The 26,840-nt window shown below is 40.2% G+C and overlaps 1 protein-coding gene across 1 annotated transcript; it reads left to right on the top strand.

Annotated features, from left to right (window-relative positions):
* The first annotated feature begins 33 nt into the window (after positions 1 to 33).
* LOC134197063 (kinesin-like protein KIF27) lies at positions 34 to 26,840 on the top strand. The gene is made up of 17 exons (XM_062666305.1): positions 34 to 157; positions 1,749 to 1,886; positions 1,957 to 2,043; positions 9,211 to 9,321; positions 9,391 to 9,523; positions 9,586 to 9,732; positions 10,758 to 10,886; positions 10,953 to 11,026; positions 11,086 to 11,133; positions 11,360 to 11,461; positions 11,530 to 11,610; positions 11,707 to 11,772; positions 11,836 to 11,885; positions 17,690 to 17,762; positions 17,832 to 17,894; positions 26,245 to 26,406; positions 26,787 to 26,840. The coding sequence occupies exons 1-17, from the start codon at positions 119 to 121 to the stop codon at positions 26,838 to 26,840; spliced, it is 1,557 nt and encodes a 518-aa protein (XP_062522289.1). The 5' UTR covers positions 34 to 118.

A 26,840-nucleotide genomic window follows, 5' to 3' on the forward strand; every position in this document is an offset into this window, starting at 1 on the left:
TACGCTACGTGCTACGCTAGTTGATTTTAACCAGTGGACTATATGGTCTCTTGGTGACGAATAACATCAGAGAAGGAGCTACGTCTACGATTTTAGTTTAGCAAGGTGAAGGCTTCGTATGGCTACAGATGAAGAGAAAGTCCAAGTTGTTATCCGGGTAATCAGATTACGACGAGACATGCAGTTTGATACCTACACTAGATACATGCCGCGTTACCACTAATTCATTTCGAATACTAATTCGTCAAATTATTTATGTTTTGAGCTCTAATGTTTTCGAGCAATTCTTGCATTTTCACTAAGCATTTTCGATTTATTTATTTACTTCTTTATCTAAGATATACACAGCTGATTGGACGCTCCAAGAAGGTAAAGAACCAGTAATATATTTGCCTTAGCTGAAAATACATGTACGTAGTTTGTTTTGAGTATACATATATTAGTTATTTAATCGCCTATATTTTCAACCGGAATTTTTGGGCAATCTTGAAAGATGGTCTGTACAAATGCAGACCGACTGGACCGGTTCCTACAGCCCTGAAACATAGGCCTTTGGTGAAAGTTTACTCTAGAAAAAAGTGGTCCAGCCACGCCGCATTGGCTTTTACAGCCCTGGGTACTACCGGTACATGCAGTCCATCTGTTTATGCCTACCAATTAAGGTCTCTGCTGTCTGGATCATCTTCAGTGTTGTCAGTGTTTATTCCACCCTTGATGACTCTTGTTGGTTGCTAGGTTTACTGCGTGCGCACTGCAAAGCTCTCGGATGACACCGGATTTTTGAGGCTATGAAAAATATTTTTTGAATTGCTAAAACTTTGGGGTGTAGAAAAGATTATTTCTTGAAGAGAATTAGTGGAAGTGGTACAACTAACTTTAGCGAGTTATCACACACACACACACACACACACACACACACACACACACACACACACACACACACACACACACACACACACACACACACACACACACACACACACACACACACACACACGCATGCATGCACGTGCACACACACACAAACACACACACACACGCATGCACACACACACACACACACACACACACACACACACACACACACACACCATTCATCCATTCATCCATCCATCCGTTTGATGATTACCATGAGGGTACAGGAGATGCAGGGCAAAACATCAAGTCTACACTGCTCGAAGCTTGTTTCGACAGAAACGCTGGTGATTATAAGACCTTGTTGTTTGAGAGTCTGATGACAAACTGACATGGAATCCTTGAGGCATTAGAATGACAAAGTTGGTGACTAATCAAACCTGCCTTGTTAACTGATAGTGTTGGAACTGTAATGCAGTATATCAGTTGACTGTTGTGTAAAGAAAGGAAATGTCAGCCCACAGTGTGAATCTGCTGTTTATTGCATGCATGACATGGCATATCATTTTATATGAACAGAGAACATCATTACAAACAGTATGAGTGAACGATGGACATCGAATTGGACTTCTGTTGGCAAGACTACTTCTTAATTAACAATTAAGGGTTATTTCAATTACAAATAGATGCTATGATAACAGCATCCTACTTAGTTTTAGCTAGAGAAGAAAATGCAGCAATGTTCAATTTGAGACATTTGAGAGGTTTGCCTGGCAGGAAAAAGAGAGTACTTAGTTGTTAAATATAACTCAGTACGTCCTACTTATTATTTGTATTTGGCAACTTCATGCGTATTTGTTGTATTTGGCAACTTACATATTTTGGTTTTCTAGGTTCGGCCTTTGCTACAGAAAGAAATAGTAAAGGGCTGTAAGTCATGCATTCAGATTCTACCAGATAAGTTACAAGTGATCATTGGAAAAGACAGGAAATTTACATTTGATCAATTATTGGGACAAGATACAGACCAAGTCAGTGAATAAGAGAATATAAAAACTGAAAACAGAAGTTTAAGGTAAATGATTTCTTGATGTTATGCAGGCGTCTACATTCGAAATGTGTGTTAAGCCTTTAGTGGAAGGGTGTTTTCAAGGTTACAATGCTACTGTATTTGCATATGGACAGACGGTTGGTATCTGTTTGTTTCATTTCAACTTGGTTTGACTACCTCACTCACACACATAGCAACTTACTTGTTGATTTACTCTGATTTTAAAGAATGCCCCTTTGTTTGTTGTATCATTTTGCCGCACTTAATTGTTTTCCAAGTCATTGGACATGTGCAGGATTCTAGCTAGAGTTAATGCCAAGAGTCAAGCTTTTTATCAAACTGTTTAAATGGCATTGTGTAGCAGTCATTGCATGGCTGAAAGTGTGTAAAATAGGTTCTCAACTTGAGTTAGATATTATCTAATACATAGGCTCATATGTGAGCTGCAGATTTTGGTGTCTGATCCTTGTTGTCTTTAGAAAGTTGAGAGTAATTGAATGCAGAGTAGGGAGGCAAAGTTTGTGCAGCTGTAAAGAATTTTTGTCCACAACCATATCCAAAGAATGTGGAACCTTACACAGGGAGCATTTGAGACTACTCCTTTCAGCTACTTTAGAAGTTCCAAATAATCCAATTTCTGCTGAAAATTTAGTTGCAACTAAAACCATTTTAAACATATACATTAATGCTAATGCTGTGTTTGATTTGCAGTTTCAGTAGTTCTAGAACTGCAAAAACTGCTGGAACTTGCATTTGATTTAGTTCTGAAACTGTTTGAACTGATTCTGGCAGTTCGGCTCAGGAGCTGGAACTGCTTGAACTGACAGAACTGACACACCTCTTTTTGCAAAAGTCCCAGGAAGTGTGATGGCATACCATGTTGCAGACAGTAATACTGATAGTTTTGTGCACTATATTGCTCTGTTTGAGGAAGATTGATGTCCATCACAAGGTCAACAAGAGGCGATGTTAGCTGAATTCATTCTGGTAGTCGATGGATCGATAGCTGGTGAAGCTGTAGAGCTGCAGTAGGCGTTGACATTACTGCGGTAGCAGTTCATGTTCACAAAGCAGATTTTTTTGTTAGCCTGAGGCGCATGCGATAGATATATATAATTATGGTAGTCATTTTACCGGAAATGGCGACCAACTTGACGGAAATGACCATGTAAACAACTTTTGAATGTGTAGTGTGCATTTTCTGTCATCACTCATGTAATCTTGACATATGGTTGTTGCAGCTTGTCTGCTAGCTACTTTTGAGTACGTTCAACGTCATAACGAACAGAGAGTAGGTGAACCTGTGACAAAACAATGCAAGTCAGTCAGGCAGCTGGACCAAATTGATTTACTGTTTGATGATAAGACTGCCTGCCTGTCTCTTTTCAGCCACCTGTATAAACAAGTGTTGGAATGCTTGGGTCTAGTGACGTACACTTGTTGGTAATTGTCCATGTTTGCCAGTAGGTGCTTGCCATTACGTGTGCAGCAGCTGTTTGGTGTTGTTGCGATTGGAGTATGTACCTGTGCCTCATTGTTGAGACTAAAATCTGATGTTCGGTGTTCTACTGGAAATGGCGACTGACTAAAATAAACACTCTCACTGAAGAAGCGAACTATCACAGGCACAATACAAAATATCCAACTACTCTATTGTGTGACTTAATTAGACAGAAATGGTTTCATGGCACATGTGCGAAGGCGTGCTTCTAACCAAATATGGTTACTATCACAGTACCCGGAACTAGAAATGAGGTCAATTTCTCAATGCCTAGGGTTTAGCAATTTAGAGCTCCTTTTCATTTAATTTAGTTCTGGCTCTGTCAGTTCCAATAGTAGCAACACGCCCTCAGTTTCAGTTTTAGAACTGCAAATCGAACGTGCTCTAAGTGGAACACTTTTAGCGACAAAGAATTTTGAAGATTCAAGGGACTGACCTCTTGGGCATTTTTATAACCAAAATTGTCTCAGAGCGGCAGAGCCAGCCGATGGCCATGGCTGTACCAATATTTGAAATTAGTACTTTCACCAGAGCGTGACTGCCGAGTACTTCTGGTTTGGACTATAGTTAATAAATTTAATACTTTATTTCTTCGTTTGCAGAAGTTGTAATTCCCAGAAGTTGTCATTCCCAGAGGTTGTAGTCCCGGAAGTTGGGGATATAGTTACCTCATGACCAGAGCATTTGCCCTATTTCCATTGTACGGCATCGTCTTCTGCCGTGACTACTCTCTGTTTGCGTTGGCTTTGCTCTTTGAAAATCTGTAATAACTTCTGCACAATAGGGCAGACAGTGACGATCTTGGTATCATTCAAAACCGCAAGTTCCCGGATCTTCTATAGTTAGTGTAACAACAGCGTATGTGTTACACAGGCGGTTTGATAAGGCTTTTGCATATCAAGAGTCGTTAGGGTTCTTAACTCACTAACAAGGTATGGTCCTACAACAAGAATGCTGCTAATAGAGGAAGTAGCCAATTAACATGGTCAGTAAACAGTCCGCTGTCTTGACATCAACTCACATTTGCTCTTGTTTTGCAAGTAGTTGCTTGATATTTCTGACTCCTCTTCTTGTTCTGTTTTGTCTTGGTAGCCTGTGACTTCCTCTACTATTACCTAACAGCTTTGTATTATAATATGACCTCTAAATTGTACAGTTAATGGGATATCACGTAACATCTGAGTGTGGTAAACAAATAAAGCTGCATCATTAGTCACTTCCAAGCACATAGTCAACGCGAACAGAGAGTAGGCTGTCTACAGACAGTCACTTATTGCTAGCTGAGGGGTACCTGAAGCCCCTTATCACCATCCTTCTGACTTTACGTTTTCGAAGCATTTGTTCAGTAAGAAAGCAGAGGTGAGTCATTCCTGCCAGTCTCACTGGTTTCAGAAATGGAAATGGCTTCATCATTCAACTGGAGATGATGCAGTCTTTTGCCATGTGTGTGGTATCACCAAAGTCAAGAAATGGACTGAAGTCATGGAAAGAGAGACTCTGCGCTTGTATCAAGAGAACTCTCTAACTGGAAAGATGCTACTGTTCTGTTCAAGAATCACGAATAGTCACTGTGTCATAAGGAGGCGATGCAACTTGTTGTTGCTTTGCCAGTGACATGTCCTGATGTCGATGAGGTGTTGTCAAAAGAAATGGCAGATCAGTAGAGAGACAACCAAGAGTGCTTGCTGAAAGTTCTGTCATGAGTAGTTGTTGTGTGTCATGCTCGTAGGATACTAGTATATAAGTTGGGTTTCCTGAATATAGAGTCAGTCTTGTATTGTGTTACTGAAGCAAGTCATCACAGTGGTGACAGGAGTTAGTTTGTTATCTCTGTTGTGTGGATATGGCAGAAAAGGCCGACACACTAAGAGGTCACGGAGTGCATCTCACACGTACGTTTGGTGAAAGCCTGTCTTCATTGCATTGGTTGGCATTCAAGAGTCACTTAAGATGTACATGCATAGTCATACATTAGGGCCATGTGAGTTGCATACATGTCATTGAAGAAACAGAAGTCCTGCATTTAGGACCAATTCAAGGTGGCAAAGACGCAAAATTTATATACTGCAAGGCTTGCATAAAACTTGAATATTATTTATGAAAGATAGTTATATCAGATATTGGTAGCGGCTATCTGTATTGGCTCTTGTTTGCTTAAATATCAGTTATTGGTATATCGGTCAAATGCACTTATCAGTGTAACTCTAGTTCTAAACTAGAGCAAATTTGTTAAATAGTTTCTTCAGAGAAGATATTTCTACTGTAACTAAGCTTCCACTGCACTTCTAGTTCATTGATTTCACATAGCCTCAAATTCTGTCCAGAATCCACACATGTAGAGCAATCAATCCCACATCAGTGTTCTATACATCTTATGGAGCGTGCATTAACTGCAAATCAGTGAGCAGGTTGGATATGTTTGACAGTTTGAAGTTTGATCAGAAATGCTTTGCTGTTTGTACTTATATCCTCTGGCATGCTGTGCAAGTGTCCTTCTTGTGCTTAAACATTGCATCACCCAGTTTGCTGTCAAAGAGTAAGTAAGTAGCCATTGCATGGCGGTGGATATTTGCTAGGTCAAGTTAATGCATCCGACTGATTCAAGGATTGTTGTTAGTGTTGTTGAGTACCTTAAGAGATTGTTAGGCAAAACATAGAATGATCTTATCTCCAAAACTACTGTAAATTTTGAGATACAGAACATGCTTAAGGAGACACAGAGCCAGCAGAAGCTGATTCAATTAATGTGCTAAAGGGCGTGGTTAATCACTTGGTCTACGTTCATAATTAATATTAATGCTGTTTCTAAATGAAAAGAGCACTAAAAGTGCTAAAGCCTAGGTGCCAAGAAATTGACCCCTTTCCAGTTCTGGGTACTTTGGTAGTAGCCGTTTTTAACATGCCTTCATTCGTGTGCCATGAAACCGTTTGTGGCTAGAACACCGAATTTTTGCCTCTATAACCAGGCACAGGTACGTACTCCAATCACACAACAACACCAAACAGTTGCTGCATACATACTGGCAAGCACCTACTGGCAACCATCCATGTGCATGGCACTAGACACAAGTATCCCAACACTTGTTTATACAGATGGCTGAGAAAGAACAGGAATATAGCAGTCTTATCATCAGTTCGGTGCCTGACTGTTTCATATCCATCTGCAGGTGAACAGATTTGATTAATTAATAAAGTTAATTAGAGAGCAAGAGGAAGCTACTAAAATGCCCCTGTAATAAAGGGAGAGTGAGACAGTCAAAGTAATGCCCATTCATTTATTGATGTAAAAACAGTCTTAAAATTTCACAGCACATCACTTATTCCTTTACACCACCCAAATACTGACAATCTGTGTTCTGAATACCTGACAAATTCATCTGCTACAGATGTCAATGACAACTCATCTGTACAATTCTTTTGTACATGAAGTAGTAACAAATGATTAAGCCTAGCTTGTTTTATAGTATTTCTTAAATATGTTTTTAGTCTTTTCAGGTTGCTGAAAAATCTCTCGCTAATAGCGTTGGTAGACGGCATCACTAAAATATTGTAAGTTGCAGTACTGTTACAACTTCGGATAACAAACCCCTTTCATGTGAAGTCGCTGTCAGAATGTAGTCCTTGATATCAGAAACTGTAACGTCTGTAATAGGCTAATGATGCCTGTTGGCAGGCAGGGTCTGAAAGTGTACTTTGAACTGTGACTCATCTAGATCATCCGGATAGAATAGAGTAATAGAGTTCAGAGATTCTTCATAGTTTTCCCTTAGACAGCGCTAATTACAAGGTCTTCCAAGTTACGATACGTTATAAGCCTGGCTATTCAAATCTGTTTTGAATTGAATTGGCCATCATATCAAGAGCTTCTATAGTATTGCAAACGATAGTACAGCTTGCAAGAATTAATATGTTCAGGCTCAGTATTGCCCCAATCCAGACAATATGGTACCTTTCTTTTTCTGGGTAAGAAAGGCTCATCAACACCCAGGTCATTTCTCATGTTGAGAATTTTTCCTCAGAAGTTATCAAAATGACTGTCATTTCGTAGTGATTGCAATGTTCCAACTGTCATTGAAACTATTCACTGGCCTTAAGATGCTGACAACTTTGGAGACTAATTTTTTTGGAAACTTGGTTTAACTACATTTCAATCTCTCCCGACAACCGTAAACGAAACAACGTGGCAGAGTACTCTGCATCTTTCCATTGTTAGATGTTATTTGCTTGATTGATTCGTTCCCCCATTAAGAATGACCGTCGTGGCGTATATTTGTTTGTCAAGACTGGTCCCTGTGGCGTTCTTTTGAAGGCGGCGTTCATTTAAAGGCGGTGTTCTTTCATTATTATTCTCATGTCCAGTATCACATGCACACTACACACACCTGGCCAAGCTTGATCTTTGTCTCTTCTCTCTTTGTCTTTTTCCGTATGCCAACATCATCTTGAAGTTATCTTCTATTGCCACTAGACGTTTGGCTACTTACTCCATCGACTTGTCCTGCTTGCCTGTTCTCAAAGCACCGCTGCTGTACTACTTTGAGTCAAGACAGCCTCATATGAATGCTTCTAGGGTCAATACTTTTCAGCCTTGCGGTTTAGGTGATTCAGTCATGTGTCAAGCATGCACGCAGTATAGATAAGGAATATCAATTACCTACTCTGCAGTGTTTATTCAAGGGCAGCATTCATTCAATATAGTGGCAGGGTCCTGCAGTGGTGTTCTTTTGAGGAAATACAATAAAACAATATGCCTATATTGGCCAATAAGCGATAATCGATTTAATGATTGGTGCAACTTTATTTAGAACACAGTTACAAGTACAAATTGCATCTATCTCTTTGTAGTTATCTTTTTCGTTCAATTGCTGTGCTATTTTTTCAGACTAATGGTTCTAATGATATTTGTAATATTCCTTTTAGGCGTCGTCAATTTTTTCGGCAATTTTATGAACATACAAAGTGTGCACTTTCCTACTCCCTTCTACCCTTTGTGAAAGCGTGCAATATAATGTTGCTAGCCTGCAACAGTACAATTTTCACATATTTAGTAATTAAACAGCATCGTGAAAGAGCCTCTATCAGCATCCCAACAAATGCACCTTCAGCGTTGAACTCCTTTGAAAGTACACTGTCATCCTGTTTTTATTGATTCTTTCCAACTCATCAACAGTGCGTTCAAATACTTCTTTCCTTTTTTTCACGCTGTTAGATTTTCAGAGTGTTTGTGCTTTCCTAACAGCATTCTGACATACAGCCAAGACATTCAGAGTTGGCAAACACGAACACGTTCACAAAGTGTTAATACATGGTAGTTTGCATTTGGGCACTGCAGCGGCCATTTGGCATAACTGAAAGGAGTGGGCATTTTCTACGCTAAGCTCCATGCCAAACACACCAACACCCAGATGTAGTCTTGCATATCCAGACCTTTTCCACCGCATCATGCTTGCTCGGAAGTATGACATGGCGAAAAATGTTTGGCTAACCCAGATGTGGTAGCTTGAAACCAGGATATTCAAGAGGGTTCGCTATAGGAGTAGAAATAAGGTACAGTGTTTGATACTGTTCGAATGTTTAATACGAGTATCAAGAACCAGCAGTTTCTATCAGCTTCAGTCAATAGTGTTTCTTGTGAATATGCTAGACAGGCCCTGTGCATGTGCATTTTTTAGAAACATTTTGCAAAAGTGTACAGCAAGTCCTAACCCCCTCCCTGTACACTCATGAAAATGCCGAAAAATGGACAACCCCTTGTACTGTAATTTTCAAGAGTGTGCATCATTCATATTCTGTTTTTACCTAGGGATCTGGAAAGACGTTTACCATTCTTGGCCCAGACTTGGTTGGCTGGGAAGACAATAGCACACAAGGGATCATTCCTAGGGCTATTGGAGAGATATTCAAGAGAGTGAAAGTAAATCAATTGTTGCCATGCAATCAATTCATTTAGGTTTTTGTATGGTTTATTGAGATTTTGTGTTAGGAGATGGCTAACGTCCAGTTTAGCATTCGTGTTTCATACTTGGAAGTGTACCAAGAAGAGCTGAATGACTTACTGCATATGACAACTCCATCACAAGACATTCATATAAGAGAGAATGAGAAGGGACACACATGTCAGAGTTTAGTGTATAGTTATGGTTGGCTCCTTTGTTCATATGTAACATTCTGTTTATAGTACTTATTGGTATTCAAGAATTGGTCATTCACACAGTTGATGATGGTCTTAGTTTACTAGAGCAAGGATCTGCTGCTCGACACACTGGAACAACAAAAATGAATGAAAGATCAAGCCGGTCTCACACTGTCTTCACACTTTATCTTGGTAAGATGTGTTCGATTAGTACTCGCTGTTATTTAGCCAATAGCCACTGTAGCCTAGTGGTTAGAGTTCTGGTTCTCTAATCATGATGGCCTGGGTTCAACCCTGGTGGCGACACTAATATAATGAAATGAGTCTGTGGTTCTTTCTCACTATTTATCTGGCTATGTCTGTGAGAGTATGTATAGGCTTGTTTTTGTCGATGGGGAGTTTCTATGATCTGGCATGGCGACCGTTGGCAATGAGAATCAGAGCTTTTTTTTGGTGGTCATTGATATCTACTGGGCATGCTGTTGAGAGCTGGCAAAATCCTTTTAGCGCACATAATTAGTAATTGATATACCAGCTATTTATCCCTCATCTTGGTGTGTGCAAGGCATACACCTCTACTCTATAACAATGATAGTTGTTGTTAGAATGTTATTTTACCGAAGACACAAATACTTTGACGACTTCCAACTTCTATAAAGGTGGAATGTTAAAGTAAATGGCAGTAGGATTACACATGAAACTTCAAAAGCAAGTGTTTACTTGAGAATGAATTATAAACATACGAAATGTTACAGTATGAAAAGTTGCAAGATGGAAGTGATACCATCTTTAATAAATGATGTCATGTCATAACTCAATTACCATCTCTGGTTGAGAAAAGTCTTAGCAAGAACACTGTATAATACTTATTAATATGGGAATTTGCTAACGTTAATTGCAAAGATAATAGCTCTGTTTAACAAGGTTTGCACATAAATGTTTAATGGTGAAAGGGCAAAAATAGTCACGTTATTAGTTTTTATGATTTTCCAAACTGATGTGTTAATGACATGATCATTTTATGTTTCAAATATCTTGGCACCATTTAAATATTTGTGAGGAATTTGTTTTTATATGCTTATTGATTTGGTACAGTTGTATGATGTCTGTCAAAGTAGCTGGTTTATGGACTGGATGAAGTAATACCTTTTGACCTAAATTTCAATAGTTTTGGTTTATTAATGTTGTATTTATGGAGGTTATCTTAACTTGTATAGATCAAAGAATTGGTAGTGTTGCAGAAGGTACTGATGATATGCAGTATGTTTCTGCAAAATTTCATTTTGTTGATTTGGCGGGATCTGAAAGAGCCTGTCGTACTGGAAATGAAGGTGCACGGTTTAAAGGTTGTGACATCATTCATTGTCTTTATGATGCTGCAAGTTAGATGACCGTGTGATCATTATGTATAGAATCAATATTTATTAATACGGGCTTGCTAGCACTTGGTAATGTGATCAGTGCTCTTGGAGATCCAAAGAGAAGGGTATTAGGTAGTATTGAACACAAAGGAGTGCATTGTGGTTGTGATTGTTTTTTGTCAAGGCAACACACATACCATATAGAGATTCCAAGATTACAAGAATTTTGAAGGTAGGGAATGATTTTGTAATTTGTTGTTTTATTGACTCTGTCTGTCAGTTTTAATGTTATTTGCATTGTTTTACTTTTTGTTGAACTTTGTATGATTTTATGGGTTAAAAGTGTTAATTACCAAACATAATTCAATCATTAATTTCTATTAGCTTAGAATGGATTAAAAGTTATAATTATTTTCTAATTTATGCACAACTACTGTTAATATAAATTGTTCTTACAGGGATCTCTTGGTGGCAATAGTAAGACTGTGATGTTGACTTGTCTCAGTCCATCCGAAGACAGCTTTGCTGAAACGCTTAATTCTTTAAAATATGCAAACAGAGTGAGGGATAATTCTGTCAACAGAATTGATATTTACTTAACTGCACGAGTTTGACATTTGTGTGGCAGGCACGAAATATTTGCAACAAGCCAGTGATGAATAGAGATCCACATGCTGTGCAGATGGAGGAGATGCAAAGTCAGATTGAAGTATGCACAATTTTAGTAGCCTTGACAATAGGCCATTGTTGCCTTACGTTGTAGAGTATTAAATGCTGGTTATATGACAAAATTTAATTTCTGCAGGCTCTCAAGGTTGAACTGGATCGAGTCCATACAGCAGCTTCTTCTTATTCTCATCATTCTAATGCAGTGGGTTTTGATCTGTAATAGGTACATCTAGGACATATGATGCTTAACTTTTGGTTGATTTAGATGGTAAATGTTGAGGAACATTTACAGCAGTTGGAAGAGGAGCTAGCTCGGTAATCTGTATATGCTTGTTTTTAGTTGTTGCTTTTCATTCCTTCTATCATATTATGGAAACGTCTTGTTAATAATACACTTATGCAATTATAACTATTTTACTTGAAGAATTAATATACAAATGCAAAACTCGCACAGATTTCAATAACAGACAGGGATTTGCTTGCAAATAGATTCTCAGCTGGAGGATTTTAATTTTACAAACTGTATGCAAAGGATTTAAATATACTATATATATATATATATATATATATATATATGAATGTGGCATCCTGTATATCTCATATGCCTTTGCATTGGAGGAGTATTTTCTCAACAAACTGTGACAAAACAACTTTATCAATTTAAATCAATTTTTGCTTGTTTTCACAAGCTTTTTATATCTAATGCCAAAATTATTGTAGTAATTTCTCTTGCAAATGCCTTTAATAACGAAGGTTATGTGTTTCTGGTATTAAAGACTGGGTTAACAAAATTCCTGGTTCTCAGGCAGAGTTTCTGGAAGTATTGTGTGGGTAGATGGTATTTTTATTTTTCATGTTTGATATTAACAAAACCTGATAAACAATACACTTCTAAAATGATGCTAAACTACATGTTTCAGTACTATTTGAAAAGAAGCTATACATACATTCTGTTTTAATATTTGCAGCAGGACCAGATCATTCTAGATATTGCACATTAGCCAGTTTGATTAAAGGGCACAAGCTATGGACAACATGGCTCGATGTGGCAGCTGCAGATGGCCAATATTTCTTGGAGGTTGCCATTTGATGCACATGTTGAAATGACCTGTAATGCTCACTATTATGGCCTGGTATTGGATCTGGCAGGTGCACAGGGTATCAAATAGTTCATTAGATAGTCGAGGTTCTTTACAGATTTTTAAGAGGCAAATGTTCCTACCAAAATTTTTGATGGAAAAGCTATAATGACATTCCAAGCAGCAGTGTGACAAAAACTGCTTGAAAGTTGTCTCAGAATGAGTTGCAGTTCTGTAGCGTCTACTGGAAGTAGACTGGAATCAATTTGCAAGATCTCTCTCTATGTATCCATTGTGGATCCAGGTGGGGTGCGTGGGGATAGAACTCTTTCCAGAGGGTTTTTTGACTATGGCAGGGTGGCATTCTTACAGCTCCCAACACATTTAAGGTTGTGCTTGAAGAATAAGCAGAACAGGCCATCTTAACAGATACGTGGGTGAGCCGATGGTTAGTGTGCAACAAGAGAATTGGGTGCTTTAAATTAGCTTTGACCAGAACTGATGGCTTTTTTGTTGCATCTTTATTGGAGACAAAGCTTGGCATACTGCATCCTTCAGCTCAATAAACACTTGACCTCTGTAGAACAAGTCTTGTATTGGAGGTTGGTATGTCACAGATGAGTGAGACACTGGGAGTGAAGCTTCTCTTGCAAAATTCATTGTTTGCAATGGCAAACTTGGTTAATATTCCGACCACTTGTTTTTCTGTCAACTGCTGCAACTGCGCAATCTGGATCACCAGTTCTTATCTCATGCTTGTTCTCCATGAAGACCTGACTGTTACCTCATTTGAAAGCAATCTTTTTTCGATATTGCAATAGTGCTGGCACATAATGACAGTCTACTGTATGTGAGTGTTTCTAACTGGTGGGATTGTATCATGAACTTTACAGGCAATCATCCTGTGTATCTGCTTGCTGCATTTACTTTGCTGTTGGCCAATACATAACATACTTTACACTAGGACGGCTACCTCTTCTGGACACTGACTACTTCAGTCTTCTCAGGAAAATGTGAGACATACATTGCAACTGCAAGATGAACAGTGGTATCATGTCTTTTGTCATTTGTTGCGATATCAATCTTCATGTGTTAAGTAATGTACTTCCTAAACTCTTTCCAGAAATGATCACAACAAGATGGACTTCCTGAATTCATTGCTCTAAGATCAACAATCTACTTTGGGTCTTCAGTCTCAAGAGCATACCTGGTACCAGAATTCTCTCTCTCCTGGTTTTTGTCATGAGGAGCAGCATAGATGCCTGTCAACCTTCTGTACACTTCTTGAAGAAAGCTGGTTTCACATTGCAGAGCCTTCCAAATGACCGTAAAGCAGCTCTTGTCATAGCTCTAGTATGGTAGATCAGAAGTTTATAGTGATGACTTCAGAATTGCATTTTATGAGATCAGCTTTAGCTGAAGGGGTTGGAAGTGTCTGATTACAGTAGGACGTCAAACGCTGAGTTTCCTGGAACACTGGCGACTTCGGGCTGCCCTTCTTGTAGAACAAAGAAATAGTGACCAACTGAGGCAGACAGAATAACAGACTTCATGCAACTCTTTTCTGGCTTGGAACTCACATGAGCAATTACTGGCATTTCTTTTGGACTGGAACTGAAGATGTTAGCTGACAGATAATCTTCAATGGAGCCATTGAAGAAACTATGGAAGAGGTTTTCTATTAGACAGTTTCTACAGCACAGATGAAGACCCCAAGGCTTTACGACTAGAGCATCGTGATTGATTCTGTCCGACACAAGCATCTTGTCCAGTGACATCTTAACAATGCAGTAATATTAATTTAAAATGTTAATGAAATTGCTTAGACAGGCTTGGACCCAGCTGCTGGGCCTGAGAACCTGCAATATTTTTACCTCAGACTAGCCTAATTCAATGGGACATGTTTGCATGAGTTTCAATAGTACTGCAATTTTGCATTGCAGCTATCGCTGCCCAGTGTCTGAGGCATAAAGACATTTGCTACCTGAGGCAAGGAAGTGCGAGGGTACAGTAACGCTGTCATAGACCATGGTACGTACATATGTACAACTCGACGACTTGCCACACTTACTGTGCATGTGCTCTTTGTCACAAGAGCCGATGTTGCTAATTATCTAGTATTGAATGATGCTTGAATGATTAGTGTTGCTATGTCAAGCACAACATAGCTGAAGACTAGCTTGTTAGCTAGACATGTCTTGGCATGTGGTGTCTGGTAACGTCCACATGATTTTGTATTTCATGCATCCTTGTACACCTACTACGTTAGTAATCTAGCAGCCGAGGGTTTAACACCATAGTGCTTCTTTATTTATGCAGTATTGCTTTTATCAGAATTTGATTTCCTGGGCATTGTCAGGCATGAATTCTCAGGTAGAACAGTGATGCTGTAGCTAGAGCCTTTAATAGCATTATGGTGTACTAGTAACTGCAGTTTTATTAGAACTGACAGCCATTGGCTTTATCAATGTTGCTGGTTCAATTTAACAATGGAGCTCAAATATGGCCTCAAGTGGCACTTAGGGGCATACGACTGTTGATATATATATATATATATATATATATATATATATATATATATATATATATATATGTACCATTATTGATTGTCATAGGAGTTCAGAGGATTTCTGCTGCTTCAAGGTTGACATGGCTAATGCATTTAATGAATGCAGCAGGACTACGTTTTTGAAACAACTTGTGAAAGAGTTTCCAGAGCTGATGGCATGGGTGCAGTGGTCATACCACACAAAAGGAGAACTGAGGTTTAGCAACCACTGCATTGTTGCATCAGCAGGAGTACAGCAAGGAGACCCTCTAGGCCCTTTACTTTTTTCGCTGGTTATTATGGAACTTGTGGTTGATGTTGGCACTATTCCAGGAATAGAACTTTCTCTCTGGTACTTAGATGATGGCACTTTTGTTGGAACCCGGCAGGCTGTCAAAATGCTATTAGATGCTCTACTACAACAAGGCCCTTTATATGGCCTACTGGTCAATATTGATAAATGTGAAGTTTTCTGACCCTCTGGCGATCAGACCTTTCCGAATTTCCATCTGAAATCAGACGAGGAGTCTATCAGTCAGAGGGAGGCGCTACTCTACTTGGGTCACCAGTATATGGTAAAGATGATTTCATTGATTCAACCCTTGCTGAGGTTGTCGATAAAGTTCTGAATTCTCAAAGCCATCTTCAAGATCTGGACAATCCACAAGTGGAACTACACCTCTTGAGAAGTTGTCTGGGTTCTTGTAAACTGAACAGTCTCCTACGAACCGTACCTCCAAGTCTTGGCAGTGACCAGTTTGTACGCTTTGACAAAGGACTCTGGAGATCTTTGGGTGTTATAACCCACTCGTCTATCTCTGATTCTGCATGGCATCAGGCTACACTTCTGCTGCAAGTTGGTGGTCTTGGGTTAAAAGAAGCTGTACCAACCTCTTCTGCAGCCTTTCTTGGAAGCTGTAACTTTTCTCGGAACCTTGTCAGCTTCTTCCTGGACAAGAATGCTTTCAATACAACTGACTTAGATGACATCACCAACAGTCCTTATGTCTGCATTCCAGGTGAGAACCACGCTAGGAACATATTGCCCAAGTATCTTGGAAGTGACACGATCCCATCCAATCTCACAAATGCTTTGCAACGTCAAATCCAATCAAGAATTGATTCTCATCTGTTGTCAAATCTGAAAGAGGGTTCCAGTCTTTGGGATCAAGCGCGTATTAATACCATCTCTACACCTCATGCAGGAGCGTGGTTAAAGGCAATCCCTAACCCAAAGCTCGGCCTGGCCATGCTCCGACATGCATATATTTTAGCATGTAGATACTGGCTTGGAATCTCTATCTTTCCGGACAGTCAACAAGCAGCAAGATGTCCATGCGGACATGTCATGGATTGTTTTGGTGACCATGTCCTTGGCTGTGGGCATGGACCTCTTCACATAAAACGCCATAATGCAATCAGCGAGGTTATCTGGCATGCACTGCTTGTTGATAACAGAGATTCCAAACGGGAGCAAAAGTGCGGAGGGGAAAGCAATAATCGACCTGGTGATGTGTTTCACCCAGATTTCCTGGAGGGCCGTCTTGCATTTTTTTATGTGTCAGTGAGGAATTCTATGCAACCATCCTATTTCTCCAAGGCAGCCATAAAACCGGGTGCCGCAGCAGAAGCTGGTGAAATAGAGAAAGATGAAAAGCATGACAAGGTGATTACTCAAGAAGGTGGTCATTTCTACCCGCTCATTGTAGAAACTTTTGGACACTGGTCTCCCTCAAGTCTAGAGACGCTGAAGACCATAGCCTCAAAAGCTTTATCAATGAACAGCATACCTTTCTCTCAGGCATACTCAAATTTGATGGAACAGTTGTCCGTGAGACTGTGGCAGTATAATGCCAAGCTATTATACAGTAGACTGAACCTGGACTTTGATGAGTTGTGGGATTTTCCTGTTACTGTAAGGTAGTTATGTTTAGGGACTGGGTGGGTAGGGTAGTTGGGGTAGTCTGGGGCAGTTTGGGGTAGTTTGCATAGAAGAATATATTTAATATAAATTTATATATATAAAAATATATATATATATATGTATATGTGTGTATTTATATGTGTATATATATTTATATATATAGCTGTAAATAGTGTAATTGGTTAAGTAGTGTAATTGGCTTATTAATGTTAGTACATGCATTTTTTGTTTTTGAGAATGAAAATGGGTATTAGAGGGTCAGAATACTGTACACATCTGGAGTTTGAATTTTGGAAAATTTTCTGAATGGAAAGTCTAGTATGAGAAATGGAAGGCTCATATGGAGACAACACAGTTTGTTATTAGATACACCTGATTAGATAGATATTTTACAGTGTCCAATTTATGGTACAAACTTCTTTTTGTATTATCTTACTTGTTTGGTGCTTTTGTGCATTTAGTTGGGTGAATATGATATATTTTATTTCACATTGTAATGGTAGTATGTGTTGATGCAATATCTATCATTTTTTATGATATGCCATATATAATTTTTTATGAATTATAGGTCAAAGCAACATTGTAGTGACTACAGATTGTCTGCTGCTAAATCTAAGAAACTTGTTGAAGACATAATAGAGGTAGTACTGCTACTACATTTGTTCTTCTGTGGTGTTCATTTTCTAGCTATTGTTCACCATTGCATGCAGAAAGGACACGTAGCTGAAGAGGAAATAGATCGGTTGAGACAATGGATTGATTTTCTGTCAAATGTAAGCAGCACAACAGGCATCAAATTAAAGTTGTTTACATATATCTGGATTGCATCATTTTCTTCTGTTTTTAATGCATTAACTCTCTCTTGTCGGTGAACTATAAATTATTGTACAAGGGCAAATAGTCTAGTTTTGGCCAGTTTGAAGTTTTTAAATTCCGATTACAATATCTTCTAAGGGACCATCCGTAATTGTTGTCAGTGTTAACAAAACGAAAACTTTTGCATGTGGGTGGGTGGGTGATTATTATTTCCAAAAGCTATTTCATTTTGTTAAAAAATTTGATGGTATAGATGCATGGTGTACAGTGAGCTGCATATGTGCAAAATGCGCTGGCATCTGAGGTAACTGTGCCGGCATACGAGGTCGAAATTGGACATGGCAGCCATACAGACAATGCTTTTGGTTGGCAGCACGGTAAGCGTCCATTCTTCTCGAAATCTGAGAACATTAGTAGTAGTCTCTACTGCTCTGTCATTGAGGTACTGTGGAATTTTTCTCTGGTGGACGACAAGAAGGCATTCTTAGAGAGAGAGAGAGAGAGAATTGAGAGACATCGAGAGAGAGAGACATCGAGAGAGAGAGAGAGAGAGAGAGAGAGAGAGAGAGAGAGAGAGAGAGAGAGAGAGAGAGAGAGAGAGAGAGAGAGAGAGAGAGAGGAGAGAGAGAGAGAGAGAGAGAGAGAGAGAGAGAGAGAGATCGAGAGATCGAGAGAGAGAGAGAGAGGAGAGAGAGAGAGAGAGAGGAGAGAGAGAGAGAGAGAGAGAGAGAGAGAGATCGAGAGATCGAGAGAGAGAGAGAGGAGAGAGAGAGAGAGAGAGAGGAGAGAGAGAGAGAGAGAGAGAGAGAGAGAGAGAGAGAGAGAGAGAGAGAGAGAGAGAGAGAGAGAGAGAGAGAGAGAGAGAGAGAGAGGAGAGATGAGAGAGAGAGAGAGAGAGAGAGAGAGAGAGAAGACCCTGTGGGTTACGAATTACTCGACCGATGAGACGGCACGGGAGCGACTGTTCTCTTAAGCACGTTCTATCATGGTATCAGCATTAATGTAACTTTTGTTTTTAGGGGTGGGTTGTGGGGTACGGAAACCCCAAAGTTTTTTGTTTGTAAAAACTGTTGGCAATTACGGACGGCCCCTAAAGTTAATAAAATGTTTTACTTTGTTGCTAGTCTAGTATACTACATGTTATGTTAGTTAGCCTTGCAACACTGTAATGTCTCATTTCTTCTTTGTGATACTAAAGTATGTATCTTATACATTGTGCAAAAATCAACGTTTTTAAATATTTATAACAATATGCACAAAAATTTGAATTTAACACTATGCGGTAGTTAGAGATTTGCATTGACCAAACAGAAATGCTTCTATTGATGTCTATCTGTCAAGATTGTTTCTAACAGTGCAGCCTTTATAGTAGGTTTCATTGTGAATTTATCTGCTTTACATTTCACCTTTTAATTAATTAGCTGCTGAGAATTACATTGTGTATACCAGTCATAGTTTTTGTAATCCTGGGCTTTTTAGTTTGCTTATTGCATGGTGGCAGCACAGACTAAATACATTGAGTTGTACATTACATAGAGAGTGAGGTGACGAATTTTTTGGTGATTTTTTTATACAAAGCAGTTTTAGGCCAAACCACCTAATTTTTATGCTTTTATCTTTTGACATGAAAACCGGTCCAACCAACTGAAATAGAACTTAAAATAGTGAGGGCATTACATTTTGATCATGCATATTTCTTAATGTGCTGCATGCCTACAAGTATACTATTAAAGAGAACACTGGTAGCAAAAAATGGAATAAAAATACTGCCAAAAGACAACACTGATAGCGAATGGAGAAACAGACGTGCTGTTAACACCTGAGCTGTCATGAAGTCCTACTTGGATAAGTATGTTCAAACCTTGCCACAAAAAGGCTATGTCATATTGTGCATGCGCACTTTGAAATTTATTTTATTTTATTTGGTCAAGGTCAAAACGGCATTGGCAATTAAATTTGATTATCAAGAATCTAATTGGTTTGGTCTTATTTGCTGAATGTCATCAGTTTTTCTCATGCACACAAACAAGTACAGAGGCACGCAGACAAGGAAGCAGACATACATGGTACACTGTATGTACATTCACTGACACATACACACACACACACACACACACACACACACACACACACACACACACACACACACACACACACACACACACACACACACACACACACCTAGCTTAGTTCTTGGTGAGCTCATCTTAATGGGTTATGGCCAGCGGTGGAAACAAATCATGGCAATTGAAAGTCAGTAAGGTGCACTTGTGCCTTTGCGAGTCTGAAGTTCTCAGAAAATATTCTTACATTGGTCACGTTGTAGGTCCTTTGCAGATTGTTTTGACAGTGTGTAAGAAACACAACCTCATGCTGCTTACTGAGCATTTATGCATGGCCTAAGTGGTAATGGAGCTATTTGCTCTGCACAGTTCAAGGCATTTCCATCTTTTAGCTCCACTTGAGACAGTTATTCATCAACGCTTTCTTCCAGCCTTGACTGTTCAAGTGGCATTCAATAATGATATAAGGAAACTGTTGGCGCTACCATGTCAACTTGGTGGTCTGAACATTAGTGATCCTACGCAAATAGCTGATTTTCACTTTCATGCATCAACTCAAGTATCTGCTACTCTTGCAGCTTTGATAGTAGCCCAAGAGCAATCTTATTCAATTATCAGTGACTCTATCAGACAAACAAAGAGTCGTCTTAAAAGTAGAAAAACAAGCAGAACAACGAAACATTCAGAAAAGTCTGCAAGAGACAGCTTCACTGTCCACTAGGAGATCTATAGAGCTGGCAACGGAGAAAGAAGCATCTAGTTGGTTGACTGTACTACCTATTCAGCAACATGATTTCCATCTGCCTAAAGATGATCTTCGGGATGCTTGAGATATGGATGGCCATTGAAAGAAGTTTTATCGCACTGCCCTTGTGGGTCAACGTTTGGAATTGATCATGCAATGATTTGCCGTAAAGGTGGTTTCCAACGTTGAGATACAACGAGGTAAGGGACTTCACAGCAGATTTGCTATCTGAAATCTGCTCAGATGTTGCTGTACAGCCTCATCTTCATCTTCTTTCTGGAGAAAGTCTTCAGTGGCGTACTGCAAATATTGATGATGAAGCACGACTAGATGTATCTGCACGTGGAGTTTGGCGAAGAGGTGAATGCCCATTTTTCGACATTAGGGTCTTCTATCCTAACGCATCAAGTTACCGACATACCAACCTCCAACAAGTATACAGGAACCACGAACAAGAAAAACAGTGTGCTTACGGCGAAAGAGTTAAAGAGATTAAGGGAGGAAGCTTCACTCCATTAGTATTTTCTTCAACTGGAGAGATGGGCAAAGAAGCTTCCACATTTTTCAAGCATATAGCTAACATCATTTCAAGCAATCAAATACCTCTTATGCACAAACAATGTCTATGATTAGATGCAGACTAAGTTTTGCTCTATTACGATCGGCAATTTTGTGTGTTTGAGGGACAAGATCAAACTACATTGTCTGCTCAAATGATGGACTTTATGCGGAGTGAGGCTTGTCTCGAGGTTACTCACTGAGTCTTTCTTTCTTGTTCTTTTTACTTGACATAGTTTCTTTTAATCACAGTTGTTGTAGCAGTGTGTTGCCAGTATTGTTGTAGTTATTATTATTCTATTATTGACATACATTACACGGTTTATTAATAATAATCAACAACTTTATTGATATCAATAGTTTTAACAATAGAAAATATGTTATTATTTTTATTATTATTTGTTGTGCTCAACCAGATCAGTCTGGTTTGTAAAGTCTATTTCAAGTACCGGAAACAAACTCTGCTTCAGAAGTACTTAGACCATCACGGCTGTCTAGAAAGAAGACATGACTTTACGAAGGATCCGAGTAGATCCCAGAAGCACTGTTTTCTGTAAGTGCTGCAGGTTGTGATGACTTGGAATAATGTCCAGCCACTGTGCAATACCTGCGTGCGCTGTGCCCAAAGCTCCTAAGACCACTGGAACCACCAGTGTTCGACAATGCCCCATGCAACTTATCTCCTCTTTGCAAGTCACTGTACTTTGCCAACTTTTCATCATGTTTCCTGCCAATGTTGCCATTAGCAGGACAGCTGATATCAATAAGAAGACAAGTTTTTGTCTTCCTATTTCTGAGACAGATGTCTGGACGATTGGCTTTGATCGTCTTGGCAGTGGGGATGGTGGTATTCAACATCATTGTAATGTCATCCGTCTCCGCAAGCCTATCAGGATGATGCTGGTACTCTCCACTGGAACTCCAAAATGACGACAAACATCCCAGTGAATGACGGAGGCCACCTGATTGTGTCGATCAGTGCAGTCCATCGGTGCCAAAGCACTACAACCTGCCATAATGTCGTCAACTGTTTCCAGGCCTACACTGCACATGCGGCAAGTAGGACTGACATCACGATGTAGAATCTTGCGCTCATAGTATCGAGTCCGAAGAGGTTGGTCTTGAGTAGCAACAACCAGTCCCTCAGTTGCAGCAGGAAGATTCGCTGCCTGTAGCCATCCGTAGGTCTTTTTTATGTCTACAGGGGGTTGCTCAGTGAGACCACGATACTGCCCGTGCATAGGCTTCTCACTCCAGGACCGCACACAAAGACAACTGCAACACGTACGGTAATGTCTCGCATCTGTTTCAGGCGCTTGTTCGTAGCACCTTCAACCGAGATGGATGCATTCCTATGTAAGTTCTGCGACTTTTCGTCCGAAGCAAGATTCCTCCGCAGCTGTGCAGTAAAGCGACAAGCCATGCGCTTGTGAAGATTTTCCGGAGTCACACTCCCGTATTATCTGTATGAAAGGATCAGAACTGCCAGCAAGGTAACAGTTTAGCCTCACAATGCAAGATTGATATGTCGACTCAATCTGTTATAACCCCCTACCCCCATCACTGCAAGGAGCGTACAGTCGGTCAACGTCTGAAGAAGGATGGTGGACACTGTGCATAGAGAGGAGCTTTCTGGTCCGTCAATCGAGCTGCTGCAGGTTCGTGCACACCAATGAATGATGCCAAAACCGTAAGTGAGAACTGGTAGTGCAAACCCATTGATGGCTAGAATCTTGTTCCGACCATACAATTCTGTCCGGGGAACCACCTTCACTCTGCGGAAGTACTCACGACAGAGTCTCTCCCGCATCATGATGTGCGGAATACCATTACTCTCATCTACACCCAAGTACTTGTAGACTTGACTCGGTTCCAGACAGTTGATGGTGTCCGTTCTTCTTACAGTTACTCCAGAGTTGTGTCCAAATAGCCTGCCATACAAAGTGTGCAACAGCACATTTGTCCAGACCAAACTTCATCTGGATGTCATCAGAGAAGGTATGCACCGTGTGCAACAACACATCCAACTGATCAGAATTTCTGCCATACAGCTTCAGATCATCCATGTAAAGTAGATGGCTGATTAGCTGATATTTGGCAGTCTCACCATGCCCAGTGGTTATCAGTAGCCGTAACCAGTTCTGTTCAGGTCCTTGCTCAGAGGATTGAGAGCCATACAGAAGAGAAGTGGAGAAAGTGAGTCACCTTGGAAAATACCCCTCCTGATCTGCATAAGCCTTGTCTTGATCGTACTGTTCACAAGAAAGCACCATCGATGTCCTTCAACTCTTCATCACACGTGACAGGAACCCACACAAGACTGGACTGATCTTATGCATCTGAAGGCATTGGAGCAACCAACTGTGTGGTACGCTGTCATAGGCTTTCTGGTAGTCCACCCAAGCCCTGATCAAGCTCTTGTGCCTGGTCTTACAGTCTTCGGTACGCAGCTTGTTGATCAACAGCTGATCCTTTGCACCAAAGATCCCTGTTGACAACCCTTCTGCTCCGGAGCCATGAGGTTTCTCTGAACCAAATGCCCTGCAATTCTCTGCCTGATGACTGAGGTTAGGGTCTTATAGAAGACAGACAGACACGTGATAGGCCTGTAGTTTTGGCCTGGTCAGTCTTGTCATTCTTAGAAATCAGAGTGGTTGGTCCTTGAGACAACCAGTCTGGTACAGAGTCTGGATTCTGAACCAGCAGGTTGTAGTTACGAGTCAGATCAGTGGGAAGACACGTGGTACGCTTGGCCCAGAAGCCATAATCCTTGTCTGGACCAGGAGACTTCCAGTTCCCCATCCTTTTGAGACACGATGTGACCTCATTGTCTGAGATAGGTAACCACTGCTGCTCATCTCTACGGTGTCTTCCCATCGGCTTGACGTCTCAGCCAGAAGGCAGACTCATTGTGATGTACCTCAGTTTCTAGGATACCACCCCAATACTGCTCGATCTCAGACTCAGATGGCAGGGAAGTGGCCTGGATAGTCTGCTTAACCAACTCTCTGTAAAAAAACGTCACAATTGTGGTGCTTCATTTCTTTGCCTACTGAATTTTATCACAGTAAAAGGGTTCTGCTATTGTATGGTTGGCATTGCTGCATCAATGGGCTGTTTGTTGCCTGTGTATGATATACCGTATAAGAGGAAATATTGGCACGGAATTTATTTTGTCGGATTGACAGATTTTTCAGCGAGCTTCAATATAAAATCCGCCATTAATTTGGCCACCAGGTATGTTGACGTCATTACCCACGTGGATCAGATATCTATAATAGCGATGTGGCGGTACCTTACGCAGATGAGGTCGCAGGATGGTAACCCCTGCTTGTCGTCTGTTGTGCTTAGTACCTTGCCTAGCAGGGAGGTTGAACATGAAATGAGGTCGTGAAGGTACAGTATCAAGGAACTTCAAGCATGAGCAGCCTGCAGGAGGAGTCATGAGGGTTACGTTCTTTGCTCTGACACAGCAATTCTTCATCAATACAGTAATTGTATAGAGACCAGTAAGTGAGCTAGGAAATGTGATGGCCACGAACACATTGCAAACTGACAATGACGCGGCCACTATTGGGTGGGGAATATGACGTGCAACCACCAAAATATGCTTTCTCTGTCAATTTCTTAACAAACCGCCAGAATAAATTCCTGTCAATGTTTCATCTTCTACGGTATATTTCATTTCTATTATTTGTTCATGGCAACTGCCCACACTCTTTCGGAGCAAACAGGCTACCACATTTATTCATTTGCGAATATCATAATTGCCAGTTTCACTGATGTCCAGCATTCTCACACAGCCTATTCTTCTAACACAACTTGATGTTATGGGGTGTTTGAGGTCTAGGCAACTAACTACAGTATTTCCACCCATTTAGCTGCATGTTTGTATAAGCGGGAATTACCAGAAACTTGCTTGTTGGACTCTGGTAACGATGCCTGTATGGCACGAGGGAGTGCCGGTAATGGGGAGGGAGCAACTACACATGCGTGGTAATTCTACTGCACATGTGCGTCATTCGATTCGTTGACCTAGAGAATGCAGCTTCCCCAAAAACCCAGCTAGAAAAGAGAAAAGTTGAACAGCCAGAAGGTATTGAGAATGTATCTTCGTGGTGTGGCAGAAGATCATACACAATCAAAAAAGCTGGCGTTACTGCACAAATACAATGAGCTCGGAGGAAACAAAATGAAAGTTGCCAGGGAATGTGGAGTGTCTTGTCAGTGAGTACAGGATTAGGTTTAATTATAAGCAAGCAGAAGAACACACAAGGCTGACAGATAAAGAAGAGAGGAAGATGAAGAAGAAGAAGAAGAAGAAGAAGAAGAAGAAGAAGAAGAAGAAGAAGAGGAAGAAGAAGAAGAAGAAGAAGAAGAGGAAGAGGAAGAGGAAGAAGAGGAAGAGGAAGAGGAAGAAGAGGAAGAGGAAGAAGAGGAAGAGGAAGAGGAAGAGGAAGAGGAAGAAGAAGAAGAAGAAGAAGAAGAAGAAGAAGAAGAAGAACGTCTTAGTGTTTATTTACGTTGGTTCAATCAATATAAGAATGGATGCAGCCTAGATCTATGGGTCCAGTCTATAGGGAGGGTGGTCAAATCACCTCTTTTTCTCCGGCATGCCGATATATACCCGGTATACCCCGGGGTATACCGGCACCCTGGTAATCTTCGGCTTAAACCGGCATGCAGCTAAATGCTCGGAAATATGGTATATGGAGTCAAGTTAGGTAATCGGTTGCTTTCTATTCTTTATGGATGTCTTAAGCAATGCAAATGTCCTGCCATTTGCACTGAGAGGCTTTCTCTATGCAGCTGAGTTGCTTACATACATACACTAGATGACTGATGTGTTTAATTAGTTGTTCTTGTCCACTGATACCCGACATACTTTTCTGACACAGATTGACCAATGTAATTCTTAGGAAGTTTTATGTTGCTCGATAGCCAAAGTGCAAGAGCCACAAAGGTTTTGCCATCATGGTTGGATCAAACGATAAGAAGTTTGGTTTGGCAGCTACAGTATGTAATAAGATACCATTGAGAGCTCCAGATCATTGGTCAGGCTTTGATAACATTTCTGTTATTACAGATGTGAGCGACATATTGGTACACACTAGAACTAGCCTGCTGTACAATTCTAGCAGGAGCAGTCGTATCACTTGCAGTTGTCTATGAGTTGACTAAGTCTTGATGATAGAACATTGAAAAATATTGGGTATATGAACACACCCATGTAACATGACATTTTGCACTAATATTCGATCCATCAATCGCCCAGCTGACTCTCACGTTTGACCACTACTGATATTTGATCTTGGAATGAACGAATACTATTGATCAGAGGTAGAAGTATTTTTCTTTGAGCAATACATATAAAATGTCAATGCTTTTCTAGGAACAGATTTGTAAGCTTCCTTAGGCTTGCAAACACTACACAGCCCTTGGTGTTATGTTTACAGGCTTTAATTGTCTATGATGTGTCTTAGGTAGAAAATTATTCTATCACATTCTTTGCCACATACGAACCATACCCTGCATAA

The sequence above is a fragment of the Corticium candelabrum genome, chromosome 22, assembly GCF_963422355.1.
Source record: "Corticium candelabrum chromosome 22, ooCorCand1.1, whole genome shotgun sequence".
NCBI classification, from domain to species: Eukaryota; Metazoa; Porifera; class Homoscleromorpha; order Homosclerophorida; family Plakinidae; genus Corticium; species Corticium candelabrum.